The sequence below is a fragment of the Macaca thibetana genome, chromosome 20 (assembly GCF_024542745.1).
Source record: "Macaca thibetana thibetana isolate TM-01 chromosome 20, ASM2454274v1, whole genome shotgun sequence".
Classification (NCBI taxonomy): Eukaryota; Metazoa; Chordata; class Mammalia; order Primates; family Cercopithecidae; genus Macaca; species Macaca thibetana.
The window spans coordinates 46446232-46470532 of NC_065597.1; the positions used below are offsets into that span (position 1 = coordinate 46446232).

The 24301-nt window shown below is 36.8% G+C and overlaps 2 protein-coding genes across 4 annotated transcripts in view; both read right to left on the reverse strand.

Moving 5' to 3' along the window:
* The window catches only part of ZNF267 (zinc finger protein 267), a 136815-nt gene that overhangs the window by 96685 nt on the left and 15829 nt on the right, over positions 1-24301 (reverse strand). The window lies entirely within an intron of this gene.
* LOC126944201 (zinc finger protein 267-like) overlaps positions 1-24301 on the reverse strand; it is a 62153-nt gene that overhangs the window by 22020 nt on the left and 15832 nt on the right. For both annotated transcript variants that reach the window (XM_050773498.1, XM_050773497.1), the window contains exon 4: positions 496-630. In XM_050773498.1, coding sequence (XP_050629455.1) covers positions 496-630 — 135 coding nt within the window. The remainder of the gene's footprint in view (positions 1-495; positions 631-24301) is intronic.

Below are 24301 nucleotides of genomic sequence, written 5' to 3' on the forward strand. Positions count from 1 at the left end.
AGTTTTATTACATGTGTGATGTTTTCCCAAATTATCTATTCCCTGACATTGATTAAGCAACGATGAATGAATGAAGACCTTTCTATATTGATCACAGGCAGAACAAGGTGTTATTTGTTGGTGAAACAACAAAGGACCCATCAAATTGATCATATTTAGAAATCACCTCCTCATTTTTAAATCTTTCCTTTTCAGAAATATTTGCCCCAACATTTACTCCAGTTCTACATTTTAATTGGTTTAAATGATTATTTGAAACATGGACTAAGTCACTATTTGGATTATCCAAATTTTCTTTTAAAGAAAAGGTATGTTTCAAAAATTGATGTCAGCATTTACTTACAGAAACACATGGTTTAGAAAAACCAACTGACACAGATTGAGTTTTTTCATGTTTTTGACCTCCTGTAACAGTGATGTTTTTGTTACAGGTAGTTGTCTTACATTTTTTTTTTGTATGTCCATCATAATATCTGTTGTGACCTTCACACTTACCCTCACTTTCCCACTCTTTCCTTAAGTTTAGATTCTGAGGGCCACAGCTCCCATATCCATCCAATATCACTTTTTGGAATGATGCTTCTATGAGCTTCTTTCTTAAGAGGCCTTGAGTATCATGAGAAAACATATCTGAAAGATACCAAAAGTTTTAAAAATTCCAATTACTAAATTCAGGTGAAAATACTTTATAAATCTAACACACAAATTATACCGCATAGAGAACACCATGATAGTTGAATCAAAAACTTGAGGCCCCTTTGTTTTCTCAATTGATATATGAACTTAAATATAATAGGGTGACTAAAGTCAGTTGAGTTTGCAGCACCTAGGTGAACACAAAGCCAAGAATGGTCGCATTTAGAAGGAAGAAACTTCGTTGTATTTGTGCACCACAGCACAGTGCAGTTACACAAAAACTTTTCGCATTCTGTTTCACTCTCAGGAAAGAAAAACAAAAGGAGTAAAACATACGTCCAAAGTTCTGGATTATTCTGGGGTGATCTAAAGTCTGGCCATTGCTTCCTTTAACATGTGGTGCAGGAGAAAATGGTGACATAGTTGAAATGACAGGTCAACTGAGAACAAAGATGAATGCTTGTTACAACAACAGAGAGATAGTAGTGCCTATGACACTTACCAAAGGGGGAGATTAAAGGCTCCTAAGAGAAAAAGAAAAAAACAAACCTTTTTAATAGGAAAATACACACAGTAGTCTAGAGAAGAAACATCCTGACAACAGTATGAAGAATCTCCCAGAATGACTAGAGTGCCTGATGGGTATCAGTTTTCACCTATACAAATTCATTCCATAATAGACAGAATAGGAAGCTGTTTCTTACTTGATCAAAATATCAACAAAATCACAAAACATCAAAGTAACCAAAACACATGGCTCAATAAAAGGACCAAAATGAAAGTGAATCTAAAGAAGTAGAAATCTATTAACGTATTAACATCCAAGTGAAGCTAGAGAAGTAGAAATCTATTAACTAATTTTAAAATAATTTAAAATATCTATCTTTGTCTTATAGACAAGGTCTTGCACTGTCACCAGGCCACAGTGCAATCATAGCTCACTGAAACCTCGAATTCCAGGCCTAAAGCAGTCACCCTACCTCACTTTCCCAAGTGGCTATGACTACAGGAACGCACCATCACATCTGAATAACTTTTTTAATTCTTTGTACAAACAGGGTCTTGCTAGGTCATTCAGGCTAGTCAAAAATTCCTGGCCTCAAGAAATCCTATAGCCTCACACTCTCAAAGTGCTGGGATGAATCCAGCAACTGAACCTGGCATTCTATGTTTTCTTTAAGAAATGAGAATATTAATCCAACAACCATACAAAAGGACAAGGATGTATTACATAATGATAAAGGGTTCAATTCAACAAGAATACTTACATATGCTAAACACCTAAGCACCAAACTTTGGAGCACTGAGATAAAACAAGTGATTCTAGTCCTGAGAAAAGAATTAGCCACATAATAACAGTGAGGTATTTCAACATCCCATGGACATCATTAGATCACTGAGGCAGAAAATTAACAAAGAAATTTTGGACATCAATTCCAAACGATCAACTGGACCTAACAGGCATCTACAGAATAGACCAACTGGACCTAATAGACAATATTCCACCCAACAACCACAGAACACACACATCCTTCATATGCACACAGGACATACTTGAAGATTGACCCTATATGCTCAGCCAGAAAGCAAGTCTCAATAAATTAAAAAGAAAAAAATCATACCAACCATACTCTTGGACTAAAATAGAATAAAAACAGAAAACAACAAGAAGATCTCTCAAAACCACAGAAACGCATAAAAATTAAACGATTGGCTCCTCAAGACCTTTTGAGTAAACAATGAAATCAAGGCAGAAATTAAAAAGTTATCTGAAGTTAGTGAAAACAGAGAAAACACATACCAAAATCTTTGGGACACAACTAAAGCCGCAATAAAAGAAGCTTATAACACGAAATGCCTACTTCAAGAAGTCAGATCTCAAATTAATGATATAATATCACTTGTAAAGAAACTAGAAAAAGAAAAATAAGCTGAGCACAAATGTAGAAGAATAGAAATAACTAAAACCAGATAACTGAATTAATTGAGACCACAAATTCATACAAAGCATCAGCAAAACCAAAAGTTGGTTCTTTGAAAGCGTAAACAAGATTGATAGACCACTAGCTAGGTCAACAAAGAAAAACATTAGATCCAGATAAGCACAATCAGAAACAACAAAGGGGACATTACAATCAACCCCACAGGTATACAAAAGATTCTCAGAGACTTATGAAGACTTCTATGCACATAAAGTGGAACATCTAGAGGAAATGGATAAATTCCTAGAAACATACAATCTCCAAAGATCAAATATGGAAGAAACTGAAACCCTGAACAAACTAGTATCAAGTTCTGATACTGAATCAGTAATAAAAAATTTACCAACCAAAAAACCCCTGGACAAGATGGATTCACAGCTAAATTATACCAGAAGTACAAGGAAGAGCTAGTATCAATTCTACTGAAACTATTCCAAAAAATAAGGAGGGACTCCTCCCCTCTCATTCTATGGGGCCAACATCACTCTGTTACCAAAATCTGGTAAAGACACAATGAACAAAGAAAACTACAGTACAATATCTCTAATGAACACAGACAGAAAAATCTTCAACAAAATAGTAGCAAGCCAAATCCAGCAGCTCAAAGTTAATTTATCTCAGTTAACTAGGCTTTATTCCTAGAATGCAAGGTTAGTCTAACATATGGAAATTTAAAAATGTGATTCACCACATAGAATTAAAATTCAAAAGCTAGGCGCAGCACCTGTAATCCCAGCACTCTGGAAGGCCAAGGCCAGTGGATCACCTGAGGCCAGGGGTTCGAGACCAGCCTGGCCAACATGGTGAAACCCTGTCTCTACTAGAAATATAAAAATTAGCTGGGTGTGGTGGCACATTCCTGCAGTCACAGGTACTCTGGTGACAGAGGCATGAGAATCATTTGAACCCAGGAGGCGGAGGTTGCAGTGAGCTCTCCAGCCTGGGGGATAGAGTGGGACTCTGTCTCCAAAAAAAAAAAAAAAAAAAAAAAAAAATCACCATTTCAATATATATGAGGTAAGCTTTTGATAAAATTTAACATCCCTTAATGATTTAAAAAAAAAAAAAACCCTCAACAAACTAAGCATTAAAGAAACATACCTCAAAACAATGAGAACCATCTATGAGAAACCCACAGCCAACATACTAACCAGACAAAAGGTGGAGGCATTCCCCTTAAAAACAAGAATGAGAGAAGAACGCCCACTCTCACCACTTCTATTCAACGTGGTAATGGAAGTACTAGCCTGAAAAATCAGTCAAGAGAATGAAATAAAAGGCATCCAAAGAGGAAATGAAGAAAGTAACATCATCTCTGCTGATAAGATTCTACACCTGGAAAGACTGTGCCAAAAACTGATAAGGAACAGTAAAGTTTCAAGATACAAAATCAAAGTACAAAATCAGTAGCATTTCTATACACCAATAACATGCAAGCTGAGAGCCAAATCAAGAACATAATTCCATTTACAATCACCACACACACAAAGAAAAAACCAAATACCTGGGAATAGATCTAACCAACAAGGTTAAAGATCTCTACAAGGGGAACTATAAAACACTGTTGAAAAAATTATAGACAACACAAACAATTGGAAAACATTCCATGCTCAAAGAAGAATCAACATCTTTAAAATGGCCATACTGCCCAAAGCAATCGAGAGATTCCATACTATTCCTATCAAACTACCAATGTCACTTTTCACAGAATTAGAAAAAAACTATTCTAAAATTCATATGGAACTAAGTAAGAGTCCAAATAGCCAAAGCAATCCTAAACAAAAGAAAAAACCAAAGGCTTCATATTATCCAACTTCAAACTATACTATAAGCCTACAGTCACCAAAACAGCATGGTACTGGCACAAAAATACACACACGGGGTAGGGCCAATATGGCTGACTAGAAGCAGTAGCATTCAGAGGCTCCCCAAGAACCATAGTAAGTGTGTGAATCCTTCACCAGCAACCAAGGTATCCAGGTTCTCCCATCAGAACTGACTAGGAGGCTGGCATGATCCACAGAGAAAATAACAACAGTGTGGTGCAGCAGCCCACCTGAGAGCCACACAGGGGAGGAGAGCCCTGTCCTGCCAGCCAAAGGAGTCAGTGAGTGAGTGTGCTACCCAACCAGAAAAATCATGCTTTTTCCAGGGAACTGTACAACCCACAGATCAGAAGATCCCACTCATGAACTCATGCCACTGGGGCTTAGCATCCCAACCCTGCAGCTGCACAGATTCTCAACAGTCTCTCAGCTGGAACCTGCTTAAGCCTACAGAGCACCTGCAGGGAGGGGCGACAAGCACCACAGCTGCATCTGCCTGCTGTCTAAGCCATTTGAGCTCCTTGGCAGAGGGGCAGCAGCCAGCACTGGGACTCACAACTGCATAACACGCTAAGCTCCCAGGGTGAGGGAAAGGCAACATTCACCTCTATAGCTCCAGGCTGTGCTTTTCCCCTCCTGGAGTCAGGGAGGCTGCATGGCTTGGTCCCAAGATGTGTCTCCGACAGCCCAACACACTGGCTGGGGCAGACCGCAGCCAGAGTGCCTCTTCAGGCCTGACCCTGTCCCATCCTTCCTCACTGGGCAGGGCTTCCCTGCAGGAACTCCAACAACTCCAACCAGAGGCTCAGGGAAAAAACCCAGATCTCACTGGGCGTGAGCCCCTAGTGGGAGGGGTGACGGCAGTCTCTGCAGATCAACAGACTTAGTCTTTCCTCCTGGTAGTTCTGAGGAATCCAGGCAGCCCAGACAAGTGGGTTTTTCCCCAGCAAAGCACACCCCCTCCACCAAGGGACAAAGTGCTTCGTTAAACAGGTCCTATTCCATGTGCCACCCAACTAGGTGAGACCCTCCAACAGGGGTTGTCAGACACCCTATACAACAGCAATCTTACTGGCATCAGGTTGGTGCCCCCCAAGTTCAGAGATCCCAGAAGGAGCAAGCACCCATCTTTGCTGTTCTCCAGCCTCCCTGAGTGACATCTCCAGGCACAGGAGTGAACCAGATGAACAGGGCCAAAGTGAACCCCCAGAAAATGGCAGTAGCCCTATAGAAGTGGGACCTGACAATTGAAAGAAAAACCAACAGAAAGCAACACAACAGCATCAACAACAACAAAAAGCCCCCACAAAAACCCCATCCAAGGGTCAGCAGCCTTAAAGATCAAAACTAGACAAACAGAGAGGAGAAAGAATCAACAAAAAAATGCTGAAAACCCAAAAAGTCAGAGTGTCTCTTCTCCAAATGATTGCAACATCTCTCCATCAAGGGCATAGAACTGGACAGAGGATGAGACAGAAGACTTGACAGAAGTAGACCTCACAAGATGGGTAATAAAAAACTACACTGTGCTAAAGGAGCATGTTCTAACCCAATGCAAAGAAGCTAAAAACCTTGATAAAAGGTTAGAGGAGCTGCTAACTAAACAGTTTAGAGAGGAACATAAATGACCTGATGGAGCTGAGAAACACAGCATGAGAACTTCATGAAGCACACGCAAGTATCAAAAGCCAAACCAACCAGGCAGAAGAAAGGACATCATTTGAAGACTACCTTGCTGAAATAAGGCATGTAGACAAGACTAGAGAAAAAAAATAATAAAAAGGAATGAACAAAGCCTCCAAGAAATACGTGACTTCACAAAAAGACTGAACCTATGATTGATTGGAGTACCTGAAAAAGATGAGGAGAATGGAAACAAGCTGGAAAACATACTTCAGGATATTATCCAGGTAAACTTCCCTAACCTAGAAGGCATGCCAACATGCAAATTCAGGAAATACAGAGACCACTACTAAGATACACCATGAGAACATCAACCCCAAGACACATACTCATCAGATTCTCCAAGGTCGAAATGAAGGAAACAATGTTAAGGGCAGCCAGAAAGAAAGGCCAGGTCACCTAAAAAGGGAAGTCTATCAGACTAACAGTAGGCTTCTCAGCAGAAACTCTATAAGCCAGAAGAGATTGGGGGCCAATATTCAACATCCTTAAAGAAAAGAATTTTCAACCCAGATTTCATATCCGGCCAAACTAAGCTTCATAAACGAAAGAGAAATAAAATCCTTTCCAGACAAGCAAATGCTGAGGCATTCCGTTACCACCATGCCTGCCTTGCAAGAGCTACTGAAAGAAGTACTAAATATGGAAAGGAAAAACTGGTAAAAGCCACTGGAAAAACACAAAAGCATAAGGACTAATGACACTATGAAGAAACTGCATCAACTAGTGTGCAAAACAGCCAAATAGCATCATGATGACGGGATCAAATTCACACATAACGATACTAATCTTAAATATATATGGGCTAAACATCTCATTAAAAGACACAGACTTACAAATTGGATAAAGAGTCAAGACCAATTGGTATGCTGTCAGGACACACATCTCATGTGCAAAGACACATATAGGCTCAAAATAAAAGGATAAAGGAAAATTTACCAAGCAAATGGAAAGAAAAAAAAAAAAAGCAGGGGTTACAATTCTAGTCTCTGATAAAATAGACTTTAAACCAACAAATGTCAAAAAAGGCAAAGAAGAACATTACATAATGGTAAAGGGAACAACTCAAAAAGAAGAGCTAACTATTCTAAATATATATGCACCCAGTACAGGAGCACCCATATTCATAAAACAAGTTCTTAGAGACTTACAAAGAGATGCAGACTCCCACACAATAACAGTGGGAGACTTTAACACTCCACTGTCAATATTAGACAGATCAACGAGACAGAAAATTAGCAAGGATATTCAAGACTTAAACTCAGCCCTGGATCAAGTGGACCTAATAGACATCTACAGAACTCTCCACTCCAGATCAACAGAATATACATTATTCTCAGTGCCAGATGACACTTATTCTAAAATCGACCACATAATTGGAAGTATAACACTCTTCAGCAAATACAAAATAACTTGAATCGTAACAGTCTCGCAGACCACATTGCAACCAAATTAGAACTCACGATTAAGAAACTCACTCAAAACCACAAAATTACACGAAAATTGAAGAACCTGCTCCTGCATGACTCCTGGGAAAATAATGAAATTAAGGCAGAAATCAAGAAGTTATCTGATACCAATGAGAACAAAGAGACAACGTACCAGAATCTCTAGGATGCAGGTAAAGCAGTGTTAAGAGGGAAATTTATAGCACTAAATGCTCACAACAGAAAGCTAGAAAAATCTCAAATCAACACCCTAACATTACAATTAAAAGAGCTAGAGAGGCAAGAGCAAACTAATCCAAAAGTTAGCAGAAGACAAGAAATAATCAAGATCGGAGCAGACTTGAAGTAGATAGAGACATGAAAAACCCTCCAAAAAATAAATGAACCCAGGAGCTAGTTTTTTGAAAAAGTTAACAAAATAGATTGACTGCTAGCTAGATTAACAAATTAGAAAAGAGAAAAGAATCAAATAGACACAATAAAAAATGATAAAGGGGATATCACCACTGACCTCACAGAAATAAAAACTACCACCAGAGAATACCATAAATACCTCTACACGAATAAACTAGAAAACCCAGAGGAAATGGATAAATTCCTGGACACATACACCCTCTAAGACTAAACCAGGAAGCAGTCAAATCCCTGAATAGACCAATAACAAGTTCTGAAATTGAGGTAATAATAGCCTACCAACCAAAAATTGCCCAGGACCAGATGGATTCACAGCCTAATTCTACCAGAAGTACAATGAGGAGCTGGTACCATTCCTTCTGAAACTATTTCAAACAATTGAAAAGGAGGGACTCCTCAATAACTCAGTTTATGAAGCCAGCATCATCCTGGTACCAAAACTGGGAAGAGAGACAACAAAAAAAGAAAACTTCAGGCTAATATCCCTGATGAACACTCATGTGAAAACCCTCAATAAAATACTAGCCAACTGAATCCAGCAGCACATCAAAAAACTTATCCACCATGATCCAGTTGGCTTCTTCCCTGGGATGGAAGGTTGGTTCAACATAAGCAAATCAATAAACGTAATCCATCATATAAACAGAACCAAAGACAAAAACCACATGATTATCTCAATAGATACAGAAAAGGCCTTTGATAAAATTTAACATTCCTTCATGTTAAAAACTCTCAATAAACTAGGTATTGATGGAACATATCTGAAAATAGTAAGAGCTATTTATGACAAACCCATAGCCAATATCATATTGAATGAGCAAAAGCTGGAAGTATTCCCTTTGAAAAGCAGTACCAGACAGGGATGCCGTTTCTCACCACTACTATTCAACATAGTATTGAAAGTTCTCGCCAGCGCAATCAGGAAAGAGAAAGAAATAAAGCATATTCAAATAGGAAGAGAGGAAGTCAATTTGTCTCTGTTTGCAGATGACATAATTTTATATTTAGAAAACCCAGTCATCTCAGCCAAAAAATTCCTTAAACTGATAAGAAACTTCAGAAAAGTCTCAGGATACAAAATCAATTTGCAAAAATCCAAGCATTCCTTTACAACAACAATAGACAAGCAGACAGTCAAATCATGAATAAACTCCCATTCACAACTGCTACAAAGAGAATAAAATATCTAGGAATACAGCTAACAAGGGATGTGAAGGAACTCTTCAAGAAGAACTATAAACCACTGCTCAAGAAAATAAGAGAGGACACAAGCAAATGGAAAAATATTCCATCCTCATGGATAGGAAGAATCAACATTGTGAAAATGGTCATACTGCCCAAAGTAATTTACAGATTAAATACTATTCCCATCAAACTACCATTGACATTCTTCACAGAATTAGAAAAAAAAACTACTTTAAATTTCATATGGAATCAAAGAAGACCCCATATAGCCAAGACAATCCTAAGCAAAAAGAACAAAGCTGGAGGCATCACGCTACCTGACTTCAAATTATACTAAAAGGCCACAGTAACCAAAACAGCATGGTACTGGTACCAAAACAGACATATAGACCAATGAAACAGAATAGAGACCTCAGAAATAACACCACACATCTACAACCATCTGATTTTCAACAAACCTGACAAAAACAAGCAATGGGGAAAGGATTCCCTATTTAATAAATTGTGCTGGGAAAACTGACTAGCCATATGCAGAAAACAGAAACTGAACCCTTTTCTTACACCTTATACAAAAACTAACTCAAGATGGACTAAAGACTTAAATGTAAAACACAAAACTATAAAAACCCTAGAAGATCTTGTCAATACTATTGAGGACAGACATGGGCAAAGACTTCATGACTAAAACACCAAAAGCAATGGCAACAAAAACAAAATTGACAAATGGGATCTAATTAAACTAAAAGGCTGGTTACCTACAGAATGGGAGAAAATGTTTGCAATCCATCTACCTGACAAAGGTCTAATATCCAGAATTTACAAGAGACTTAAACAAATTTACAAGAAAAAAACAAACGACCCCATTAAAAAGTAGGCAAAGAATATGAGCAGACACTTCTTAAAAAAAGACATTTACGCAGCCAACAAACATGTGAAAAACATCTCAACATCACTGATCATCAGATAAATGCAAATCAAAACCATAATGAGACACCACCTCATGCCAATCAGAATGACAATCGTTAAAAAGTCAAAAACAACAGATGCTGGCCAGGCTGTGGAGAAATGGAAATGCTTTTACACTGTTAGTTGGAATGTAAATTAGTTCAACCACTGTGGAAGAGAGTGTGGTGATTCTTCAAGGATCAAGAATCAGAAATACTATTTGAACCAGCAATCCCATTACTGGGTATATACCCAAAGGAATATAAATCATTCTACTATAAAGACACATGCACATGTATGTTTGTTGCAGCACTATTTATAATAGCAAAGACATGGAACCAACCCAAATACCCATGAATGATAGACTGGATAAAGAAAATGTGGTACAAAAACACCATGGAATACTATGCAGCCATAAAAAGGAATGAGATCATGTCCTTTGCAGGGACATGGATGAAGCTGGAAGCCATCATCCTTAGCAAACTAACACAGGGACAGAAAACCAAAACACTGCATGCTCTTGCTTATAAGTGGGAGCTGAACAATGAGAACACATGGACACAGGGAGGAGAGCAACACACACCAGGGCCTGGTGGGGGTTGGGGTTTGAGGGGAGGGAACATAGAGGATGGGTCAATAGGTGCAGCAAACCACCATGGCACACATATACCTATGTAACAAACCTGCATGTTCTGCAAATGTATCCCCCATTTTTTTTTTGAGGAAATAAAGAAAAACAAATTTTTTTAAAAAAAGGACACATAGACCAATGGAACAGAATAGAGTACCCAGAAATAAATAGAGGCACACACTTACAATCATCTGATGTTCCACAAAGTCAACAAAAACAAGCAATAGTGAAAGGACTCCCTATTTAATAAATGGTTCTGGGATGACTGACTAACCACATGCAGACAAATGAACATAGACTCCTACATTTCACCATATATAAAAATTAACTCGAGATGATTAAAGATTTAAATTCAGAACCTAAAAAATCTAAAAATACTAGAAGAAAATCTGGCAAATACCATTCTAGACATTGACTTTGGCAAAGAATTTACGGCTAAGTCTTCAAAAGCAATTGTAACAAAAACAAAAATTGACAAATGGGACCTAATTAAAGAGTTTCTGCACAGCAAAAGAAACTGTGAACAGAATCGACAACCTACAGAATGGGAGAAGACATTCACAAACTATGTACCTAACAAAGGCCTAATTCCAGAATCCATATGAAATTTAAATTAACAAGAAAAAAAACCATTAAAAAGTGGGTAAAGGGCAAGAGCAGACACTTCTCAAAAGAAGACATACAAGCAGCCAATAAGCATATGAAAAAATGTTACACATCACTACCCATAAGAAAAATGCAAATCAAAACCACACTGAGATACCATCTACACCACTCAGAATAGTGATTATTGAAAAGTCAAAAAACAGATGCTGGCAAGTGTCAGCAGTAAAGATAATACTTACACACTGCTGATGGGAATGTAAGTAAATTAGCTCAGTCACTGTGAAAAACAGTTTGGAGATTTCTGAAAGAACTCAGAATTACCATTTGACCCAACAATTCTATTACTCAGTATCCACCCAATGGAAAATGAATTGTTCTACCAAAAAGTCAATGCACTCCTATGTTCATCGCAGCACTATTCACAATAGTAAAAACGTGAAATCAGCCTAGGTGTCCATCAATGATGGACTGGTTAAAGAAAATGTGGTATGTATACACCATGGAATACTATGCAGTCATTAAAAAAACAAAAAATCATGTCCTTTGCAGCAACATGGATGCAGCTATTATCCTAAGTAAATTAACACAAGAATAGGAAACCAAAGACCATGTTCTTATAAGTGGGAACTAAACATTGGGTACGTATGTACATAAAGATGGGGAAAAGACACAATGGGGACTCATAGGGGGCAGTAAACGGAGGAAGCAAGGGCTGGAAAACTATCTATTGGGCACTATGCTCACGATCTGGGTGATGGGATCATTCAGACATCAACCAGCGTCTTGCAATATATCCACGTAATGAACAAACACATGTATACCTTGAATCTAAAATAAAAGTCAAAAATACATTTAAAAAAAAAAAAAGAAACAGAAAAAAATGGGGTCTTACTCTGTCACTCAGACTGGAGTACACTGGTACAATCATAGCTCAATGTAGCCTAGCCTCAAATTCCTGGGGTAAAGCAATCCTCCTGACACAGCCTCCTGAGTCACTGAGACTACAGACACATGCCACAACAACTAATTAAAAAAAAAAAAAAATCTTACACAGGTCTTGCAATACTGCCCAGGCTGGCTTCAAGCAATCCACCTGCCTTAGCCTCCAAAGTAGCTGGGATTAAATGCACATGCCACTGTGCCTAGCAAAATATCTATTTTAAAGATGCTCAACGAGGTAAGAAGAACACAAACAAAAGAAGACAAAAATGCATGAAGAAAATGAGCTTATGAACAAAGATTAAAACTATAAAAAGACAAAGTATGGAGCTGAAAAATAACTAAATTTAAGGATTCACTAGAGGGTTTAACCACAGACTTGATCTAACAGAAAAATAACCCAACAAGCTTGATAATAGGTCATTTGAAAGTATATGGTCAGGACAGCAAAAAGAAAAAAACAGAGTGTCTAAGAGACTAATGAGATACTATTAAGTAGACCAATGCTGAGACCAGCTCGGTCGTGGCGACTCTAACCCAGCAATGCTAGAGGAATTAAAGATACACACACAAAAATATAGCATGTGGAGGGGGAAATCAAGGGTCTCACAGCCTTCAGAGCTGAGAGCCCCGAACAGAGATTTACCCACATATTTACTGACAGCAAGCCAGTGATAAGCATTGTTTCTATAGATTATAGACTAACTAAAAGTATTCCTTACAGGAAACAAACGGATGGGCTGAAATAAAGGGATGGGCTATGGCTAGTTATCTGCAGCAGGAGTGTGTCCTTAAGGCACAGATCGCTCATGCTATTGTTTGTGGTTTAAGAACGTCTTTAAAGCAGTTTTCTGCCCTGGGTGGGCCAGGTGTTCCTTGCCCCGATTCCGGTAAACCCACAACCTTCAGCGTGGACATCATGGCCATCACAAACATGTCACAGTGCTGCAGAGATTTTGTTTATGGTCAGTTTTGGAGCCAGTTTATAGCCAGATTTGGAGGCCTGTTCCCAAAAGGCCAATTTACTCATAATGGGAATTCTAAAACACAAAGAGAGAGAAAAGAGTGGAAACTTTATTTGAAGAAACGATGGCTGAGAATTTTCCAAATTTGAGGGAGAAAATGGCCTAAAATTTAATGAAACTCTACCAACTCTTAACTAGTAGCAACACAAAGAGACCCACAACAAGACACATTATAATCAGAGATTCAAAAGTTACAAACAAAGAGAATTTAGAAGCCAGAAAAAAAAAAAAAAAAACACTGTGACTTGGCATATGCAAGGCCCATTCCTAGGATGACCAGCAAATGTCTCAGCAAACAATCTCACAGGTCAGAAAGTTGAAGAATGATATAGTCAAAGTGCTGAAAAATGACAACTACCAATCAAGAAAATGTTTTCTGCCAAAACTATCCTTTAAAAATTTTGAAATAAGGAATATTCAAAATCAACAAAAGCTGAATGAATTCATATCTACTAGATCTTTTCTAAAAGAACTGCTAAGTAGAGGCAGTTTTTCACACTGAAAAATAAAACGACAGTGAGTAGTAACACAAAATTATATAAAAATATAAAGTATTCTGATAACAGTAATTATATACACAAATAAAATATTCTGTATTATAATGATGGTGCATAGAATACTTTTAATTCTGCTATCGATTTGAAAAGTCAAACACTTTAAAATAACCATAAGTCTGTTCTAATGGATTCACAATATAAAGTGATATAATTTGTGATATCAATAAAATACAATGGAGAGTTCATAAAGAGGCAGGATTTTTATACACAATTAAGGTTAGCAGCTTGAGGTAAACTGTTAAAACTTATAGATGTTTCACATAGTATCTATGGTAACCATAAAGCAAATACCTATAATAGATACACAGAGAGAAGTGGGAAAGGAATTAAAACATGTCACTACAAAAATCAACAAAACACTAAGGAAGATAGCAAGAGAGGAAAACAGGACTAAAATAGATACAAGACCTAAAACAAAAAAGTGAACAAAATGCAATAGTGAGTCATTCCCTTTCAGTAATTACTTTCCATATAAATGAATAAATTCAAAAGACATAATTTGGCTGAATAAATTCAAGAAAAAAGATCCAACTCAATGCTTTCTACTGAAGGCCAACTTTAGATCTAAGAATGTACATAAGCTGAACATGAAAGAATGGAAAAAAAAAAAATGCCAAAAGTAAAATACTGTCATATTAGTTAAAATACATGTTATATCAAAACATGTTACAAGAGACAAGAAAGAGCATTATGTAATTATAAAAGGGTTCATTGTCCAGGAAGCTATAATAAATATTAACATATACGCACCTAACATTACACCGCTCAAACATATACAGCAACTAGCAAACTTTTACAGAATTGAAGCAATAAATAGCCAGCAGTACAATAGCAGTAGGAGACTTTCATACTCCACTTTCAGTAACGGAAAGAATAAAAGAGACGAAAGATCAGTAAGGAAATAGAGGACTTGAACAACACTATAGACCATTAGACCTAACAGTCATATACAGAACTAACCATTCAACAGCAGAATACACAATATCCGTAATCATACATGGCACATTATCACTGATAGACAACCTGTTAAGCTGCAAAAAAAGTCTTACCAAATTTAAGCAGATGACAATAACACAAAGCATCACTTCTTACTACAACAGAATAAAACTAGAAGAACAGAAAGAAAAATGGCATGTCCAAGAATATGTGGAAACTAAACTCTCAAACATACTCTTGTTCAAAATTTTGAAGACAACACTGTTAAGATGTCAATACTACCTAAAGTGATCTACAGATTCAACGTACTCTCCATCAAAATATTAATGGAACTTTTTGCACAGTATTAAAATAATCTGAAATGTCTATGGAATCTCAAGAGACCACAGATGGATAAACAATCTTCCACAGATGGATAAACAATCTTGGGAAAGAAAAACAAAGAGGCATCATACTTTCGGATATCAAAATATACTACAAAGCTATTGTACTCAAAACAGTGTGCTACTGACATAGAGATAAATAAAAGATGAAACAGATTGAAGAATCCAGAAATAAATGCTCGTGTATATAGTAAACTTATATTCAACAAAACTTATATTCAAAAGGGACAGTCTCTTCAGCAAATAGGATTGGGAATACTGGAAATCCACAGGGGAAAAAATAAAGTTGGACCTTACCTTGCACATTTACAAACATGAACTCAAAATGGATGGACTTATTTTTCATAGCTACTGTAACTCGCATTTTCTATTTTCTTTTTCAGATGGTTTTCCATCAGCACACAGAGATGCCACTGATATTTCTATGTTGATTTTGTATCCTGCGATTTTACAGAACTTGTTTATTAGTTCTAACAGCTGTTTGGTGTCATGTTTATGTTTTTATTATATACAAGGTCATACTGTCTGTAAACAAGGACGATTTCATTTTTCCATTCCAATTTGGATGCCTTTTATTTCTTTCTCTTGACTAATTACTCTGGCTAGGACTTCTAGTACTATCTTGAATAGGAGTGGTGAAAATGGGTATCCTTATCATGTTACAGATCTCAGAGAAAAAGCTTTCATCTTTTCCCTGTTTGGTATATTAACACTGGTTTGTCATATTTATTGTGTTGAGATACATACCTTCTATACATAATTTGCATAGCGTTTTCACTATAAAGAAAGTTAAAGTTTGTTAAATACTTTTTTGTGCATACAAATAACTACAAAAAATTAAATACCCAGCAATAAACTTAAATTAAAAAGTGAAAAATCTCTATACTGAAAATCATAAAACATGGATGAAAAAATGCAATACACGTGAATAGATGAAAATATACTGTGTTTATATATTGGAAGAATATTATTAAAATGGGCCGGGCACAGTGGCTCACGCCTGTAATCCCAGCACTTTGGGAAGCTGAGACGGGTGGATCACCTGAGGTCAGAAGTTCAAGACCAGCCTGGCCAATATGGTGAAACCCCGTCTCTACCAAAAAACTATAAAAATTAGCTGGATGTGGTGGTGGGTGCCTGTAATCCCAGCTACTTGGGAGGCTGAGGCAGGAGAATCATTTGAATCCAGGAGGCGGAGGTTGCAGTGAGCCAAAATCGTGCCATCGCACTCCAACCTGGATGACAAGAGCAAGACTTGGTCTTAAAAAAAAAAAAGAATATTATTAAAAGGGGCATGCTACCCAAAGTGACCTATAGATTTAATGCAATTTCTATCAGAATACCAATGACATTCTTCAAAAAAATAGGGAAAAAAAAAAAAAAACTAAATGTACATGGAACCACAAAATACCCTGAATAGCCAAAGCAATGCTGAGCAAAAGGAACAAGGCTCAAGGCATCACACTACCTGACTTCAAAATGTACTACAAAGCTACAGTACCCCAAACAGCATTATACTGGCATGAAAACAAACACATAGACCAATATGCCCAATGAGTCCGTAAATAAATTCATGCACCTAAAGCTGACTGATTTTCAACGAAGATGTCAAGAACACACTTTGCGGAAAAGATAATCTCTTTAATAAATGGTATAGGAAATATTGAGTATCCATATGCAGAAGAGTAAGACTAGACCCCTAACTCTCATCACATACAAAAACCAACTCAAAATGGATTATAGACTTAAACGTAATGCCCTAAACTATGAAACTATTAGATGAAAGCAGGGCAAATACTCTACAACATTGGACTCAGAAAGACTTCAAAGCCAAGGCAACCTAAGCAAAAATAGGCAAATGAGATTACATCAACCTAAAAGACTTTTGCATATGAAATGACATAGTGAAGAGACAATGTAGACAATAGAAGAAAATATTCGCAAACGATACATAATGACAAGAGGTTAATATCAAGTATATAAGAAATTTGAACTCTGAAAATGAAACAAACATACAATTCAATTTAAAACCGTGCCACAGACCTTCATAGACATTAGTGAAAAGAAGACATACAAATGCCCAAAAGGTACATAAAAAGATGCTCAACATCACTAATTATCAAGGGAATGCAAATATAAACCACAATGAGATACCACCACACTCTAGCTAAAATGACTATAATCAAAAAGACAAAAAATATAACTTAAACAAGTATTGGAGAGGATGTGAAGAAAAAGGAACACATATATACTGTTGATGGGACTGTAAAGTAGTATGGCCACTATAGAAGAGTATGGAGGTTCCTGAAAAATTAAAAACAGAGCTGTCACATGATTTAGCAATTCTACTATTGGGTAATATACCCAAAAGAAAGGAAATCAATGTGTCAAAAACACAGCTGCTTTCCCATGTTTACTGCAGCACTCTTTCTAATAGCCAAGATATGAAATCAATCCAAATGTACAGGAAGAGATAAATGGATAAAGAAAATGTGGTGTAAATGCACAATGAAATATTATTCAGCCATTAAAAAAAGAATAAAATCTTGTCCTTTGCAATAACATGGATGAACCATGAGATATTATGTTAAGTGAACAGGCTATATACAGAAAGATAAACCCTTCATGGTCTTACTCAAATGAGTAACAAGAAAAAGAAAGAAAGAAAGAGAGAAAGAGAGAGAGAGAGACAAAGAAAGAGAAGAGAAGAGAAAGGGTGGGTGGGCAGGGCACAGTGGCTCACACCTCTAATCCCAGCACTTCGGGAGGCCAAGTCGGGGATCATTTTAGTTCAAGAGTTCAAGACCAGCCTGGCCAATATGGTGAAACCCCGTCTCTACTAAAAATACAAAAACTTAGCTGGGCATGGGGCACGTGCCTGTAATCCCAGCTGCTCGGGAGGCTGAGGCAGGAGAATAGCTTGAACCCAGGAGGCAGAGGTTGCAGTCAGCTGAGATCACGCCACTGCACTCCATCCTGGGTGACAGAGCTAGACTCTGTCTAAATGGAAAAAAAGTTGATATAAGCAGAGAGTATAACAGTGGTTACCAGAGACCGAAGGGGGAGGAATAGAAAGAGGTTAACAGGTATAAAGTTACAATTACATAGGAGAAATAAGTTCTGGTGTTCTATTACACAGTATGATAACAATGGTTAATAGAAGGGTATTGCATATTACAAAATAGCTAGAAAAGGCCAGTCACAGTGTTGCATTTCTACAATCTCTGCACTTTGGAAGGCTGAAGCAGGAGGACCACTTAAGGTCAGGAGTTCAAGGCCAGCCTAGACAATGTAGTGAGACCCTATCTCTGCAAAAATTTTTAAAAATTAGCCAGCCATGTTGGCACATGCCTGTAGTCCTAGCTACTTGGGGAGCTGAGGCAGGAGGATCACTTGAACCCAAGAGTTTGAAGTTATGGTGAACTACAATTGTGCCACTGTACTTCAGTCTGGGTGACAGAGTGAGATCCTGTCTCTACAAACATTAAAATTTAAACAAAAAAAAAAAAAAAACAGCTAGAAGAGAAACTTGAATGTTCTCACCACAAAGAATTATCAAATACATGAGGTTATGCACTAAACACTCTGATATGATCATTATATAACACACACATATATATAAAATTGTACCCCATAAATATGTACAATTAACATTGTATCAATTGAAAAAGTGAACTAAAACTTAAACATAAAACCTATAAATATAAAACCCCTAGAAGAATACAAAAGGGGAAAGCTTGGGCATGAAAATTGGTCTTGGCAATGATTTTTTGGATATAATATCAAAGGGTGAGGCAACAAAACGCAAGAACATACACATGGTACTATATCCGTTTATCCAAAATATTCCAAACATATTCAAAACAGAACATGGAATAGATGTTTGCACACCCATGTACCCTGCAGCATTACTCCCAAAAGACAATATCTGGAAGCAATCAAAATGTCCCTTATTGGATGAGCCGATTAAACAAATGTGGCACACGTACACAACAGAACATTATTGAGCCTTAAAAATCAGAGACATTTCGACAAGTATTATAATACGGACAAACTTTGAGGACATTACGTCAGGTGAAATAAGATAGTTCAAAAGAAAGAGATGCTGTTTGATTACACCTATATAAAGTATCTACAGTAGCCAAACTCATAGAAACATTAAGCAGAATGGTGCTCTTCAGGAGCTGGAAAGAAGTGTGGAAAGGACAATTTGTAGTTTAATGGGTATTCACTTTGACTTCTGTAAGATAAAAATGATCTACAAACCTCTTGTAAAACAATATGACCATACTTAACACTAATAAACTGCACACTTAAAAATGTTTGAGATGACAATTGTTATGTTTTCACCATAAAAAATTTGACTACCTAAAAGAGATAGTCATCAAATGTTTCAAAAATCAGCTTCAAAGAACAAAAGTGTTCCTCTCACATAATTATATAGATCCAAACAACGGATTGTGAATTTAAGATTATTTCCGGCCGGGCGCGGTGGCTCACGCCTGTAATCCCAGTACTTTGGGAGGCCATGGTGGGAGGATCATGAGGTCGGGAGGATCACGAGGTCAGGAGATGGAGACCATACTGGCTAACACAGGGAAACCTCGTCTCTACTAAAACTACAAAAAATTAGCCCGGCGTGGTGGCGGGTGCCTGTAGTCCCAGCTACTCGGGAGGCCGTGGCAGGAGAATGGCGTGAATCTGCGAGGCGGAGCTTGCAGTGAGCTGAGATTGCGCCACTGCACTCCAGCCTGGGCGACAGAGCTAGACTCCGTCTCAAAAAAAAAAAAAAAAAAAAAGGTTATTTCCTTAACTACTCATCTAGACAGAATAAAGCAATCATTAACAGCTGAGAAAAAAAATATATACAAGATAAGTCATGAACAAAGTAGAGGCAATATTTATACAGGTGAAAAACACATAGATTTTTAAATAAGCAACAGACATACAGCTAATTCATATATAAATTAAACATCATATTGTCTTAAAGTCTTACAGAGTTGAAAATTATCATCCAACTCATAATATCAAAGTTACAAACAAAAATACAATTAACTGATCTAAGGAAACATATATGAAAAAACACAATCATATAGAATAACAAGAACAAGAGAAATTTTAGTGCATAAAATAATGAATACAACATAGTCTATTAATAATAATCCTTTAGATATTTGCAATTATCAACTGTGTGCACCCATGAAGAAAAGGCATTTTGAATCATTGCCATTCAATGAATGGCAGTAAAATGTCACAGAAAATGCATTATAATCACCAATAATTAGCTCTAATGAGAAAATTTTAATGAGTAAATATTTAAAAGACACTAGGAAAATTTCTTTATCATGTTATCAATATATTGGTGCTATTCTTACACAAAATATAATGGCTATGATAAAGTCTTTAGAAGCTAAGAAAAGCTTTATATTTCCAAATCAAGGAACAACATGTTGCAAAATACGGTGAGAATTGCTAAAATATAATGTCAGTATTTGGAATTAAATTATATATCAGTTAAATATAAAATGGATATCAATCTTAATAATTCTTTTTTGCTTGCAGTAAACTTAAACTTACAATCAAACATATTAAAAAATATGTGGTGCCCACTAGTAATCTAATTTACATCTTACACAATGTGTACATTCGAGTATTTTGTTTCAGAATTTTTGAATCCAAAAATCACAAATTTGATACATTTTCAAGAGTGAAACATATAGGATTAGAAAAATAAGCAAGATGACAGACTAGGAGGACCCCATGCATATTTCTCACAACATAATGTGGCAGCCGTGCCAAACACAACTGCCTTTATGGGAGCTTTGTGATCCAGGTGAGAATTTCTCATGCCCAGCTGGAGCCCAAGATCAAGGAGGACAATTTGAGGACAAGTCATTCACTGAAGGGTAGGCTTTTTGATTATGGTTCTGGACACACAACAAAAAAATTGCCACATCCCACTGTAGATTTAGCTATAGCTCATTTGGCCTTGGTCCTGCCACTCAAAAAATCTTCCAAGAATCCAGGAGGATTCATTCCCACCTGAGATTCAGGTGACAGGCCTGAAGATCCCGGTCCTGTCTGTGGCCCCTGAATAAGGCAAAATCCATCTCCATCACCTCTCAGTCATGGTCTGGAAAAAGTTCTGCCCACACAGGGACCCTCAGGAAAAAACATCCATCTGTGCCTCTGGATGTAGAACTGCCAACACTGACTGGAATGGGAATCCTGAAGTGGCACTGAAACTTTGCTCCAGTTTCATGCAGCCACAGGTCAGGAAATTTGCTCAACCTGGGACCTGCCTGAAAGCACACATCTGTGCCCCTGGAGCTAGACTTGCTGACATTAGTCTCACTGTGAATCTTAAAGCAGCCCTGTAAGTTTGGCTCTACTTTCTGTCAGCCAGGGTCTGGGAGCAGTTCTGCTCAATGAGAAACCTAGAAAGAGACAAGCCGTGGGCCCAGGGCCCATATCCTGTAGCAGCCCTGTGAATCAGTTCCAGACCCATTCAGCTGTGATCAGGGGTCAGTCATGTCTATCAGTGACTTGTTCAATGACTGGATGAAAGCACTCCCAGAGACTCAGCAGGAGCCACACCTGTCCACATCTATTCTATCAGCACCCTGACTCTGTAGAAACAACCGCAACTCCTTATCTAAGAACCAGCCACAATGCTCAAGATCCTGAAGAAGGTTGTCTTCTTAGAGAACAGACAGGATCCATGACTATCTATGTCCTGCTAATAGGTTTGTCAACCATATAATCCACTGCAGACCCAGTAGCAGTCATGTGACATGGCTCCAACACACTCAACTGCAATCTTAGTCAAAATCTCATCAGCTCAGGGTCCGAAAGAAGAAAACATTTATTTCCCAAAACTAGTCTATAATGACTGGAAGAGATGTTTGCTCCTTCACATTCAGGGAAATAAACATAAGGCTACACAGATTATGAAGAATCAGGCAAACCACCACCACCACCACCAAAGGAAACTAAAAAGCCGTAGTAATCATCTCCAAAGAAATGGAGATCTGAAAGTTGGGTAACGAAGAATTCAAAATAATCATCTTAAAGAATTTCAGTGAGATGCAAAAGAACACAGATAGATAACTAAAAAGTTTTATAATACAATATTTGAACAAAATGAGACTTTTAATAGAGAAATAGAAACCATTAAAAAGAACCAAACAGAAATTTTGGCACTAAAGTGAACAATGGAAGAACTGAAAAAATGTAACAGTTTTAACAAGAGACTCAATCATGAAAAAAAAAAAATCAGCAAACTCAAAGACAGGTCATTTGAAAGTAATCAATTAGAAAAAAAATGAAAGTGAGAAGGAACATATAGGCTGTATACCATAAAGTGAACAAATATACACATTTTAGGATTTTCAGAAGAAAGAAAGAGGAAAAAAAGATTATTTAAATATATAATGTCTTAAAATTCCCCAAATCTGGAAAAGGATATGAACAACCAGTTTCATAAAGCTCAAAATAACTGCGGGAAGAAGAACCTAATGAAGATTCCTTTGGGACATATTATAATTAAATTCAAAGACAAAGGCAAAATTCAAAGACAAAGCAAGAATCATGAAAGCAGCATGAGATAAGAGATTATTCACATACAAGGGAAACTTTATGACGTTATCAGTAGATTTTTCAGCAGAAACCTTACAGGCCAAATAGGAGTTATACCATATATTCAAAGTGCTGAAAGAAGGAAAATTTTAAAAAAAGACAACTAAGAAGGCTATATACAACAAAGCATCTTTTAGAAATGAGAGAGATGAAGACATTTCAAGACCCCTCCCCCAAAAAAAATGTTAAGGGAATTTATCACCACTAGACCTGTCTAGAAATGCTAAAGGACTAAAGGGAATTACTCAAGTTGAAATGATGAAATGCTAACTAAATATGAAAGCATTAAAACTACTAATATCACTGGAAATGGTAAATAATGAAATTCAGAATATTCAAATATTGTAATGGTGGGTACATTTATCACTTTTAATTCTAGTATAAGAACTATAAAACAAAAGTATTTTTAAGAAGTATAGCTTTGATAATTTAATGAATACACAATATAAGAAGTTTTAAAATGTGTGAAGGAGAGGAAAACTGTAGAGTTTTCTATGTATAAAAGTTGAATTATTATCATCTTAAATTAGACTGTTATATGATGTTTATGTAAGTCTTATAACCACTGGGGAAAAAAACTGTAGTAGATACATACAATAAAAAGAGAAAGTAATCAAAGTATATAAAAACAACAAAAATAAGACAAAAAATTAACAAAACCAAAGGGAAGACAGCATAAGAGGAGAAAAGAAACAAATGAAGTATAAAATAGAAAACAAAATTACAATAGTTACCTATCAATAATTACATATAAAGAGATTAAATTATCCAATAAACAGACACTGATATAGACTGAATGTCACTTGCAAAATTTAGTTTAAAATTTAATAGCCACTGTGACAGAATTAAGAAGTGGGACTTTTAAGAAGTGATTAGGCCATGAGAGCTCTGCCTGTAATGAATGTATTAATGTCCTTATCACAGCAGTGGGTTAGTCATCACAAGTGTGCATTTGTTATATGCTCTCTCCCCGTCATGCCTTTGGCTATGTTATTATGCAGCATAAAGGTCTTCACCAGATGCCAGTGTCATGTTCTCTGCCTTCCCTGCCTTCAGAATCATAAGCTAAATTAACTTGTATTCTTTATAAATCACCCATTTCCTTATAAAATACCCTGTGATATTCTGATATAGCAGTCACAAAACAAATTTAAAACAGACAAGAGAGTGGCTGAATGGATTTTTAAAAATCCAGTGACAAGATGCTTACAAGAGACTCACTTTTGATTTAAGGACAAACATAGGCTAAAAGTGAAAGAACTGGAAAGGATATTCCATACAAATGATAAACAAAAGAGTGCAGGCAGGGGTAGTTATATTTACATTAGATAAAACAGACTGACAAAATCTGTCACAAGAGACAAAGGAGTTAACTATATAATAATAGAGAGGTTAATTTGTCCAGAGGATAGAACAATTAAATAGATATATGCACAGAAAACCAAACACCGCATGTTCTCACTCATA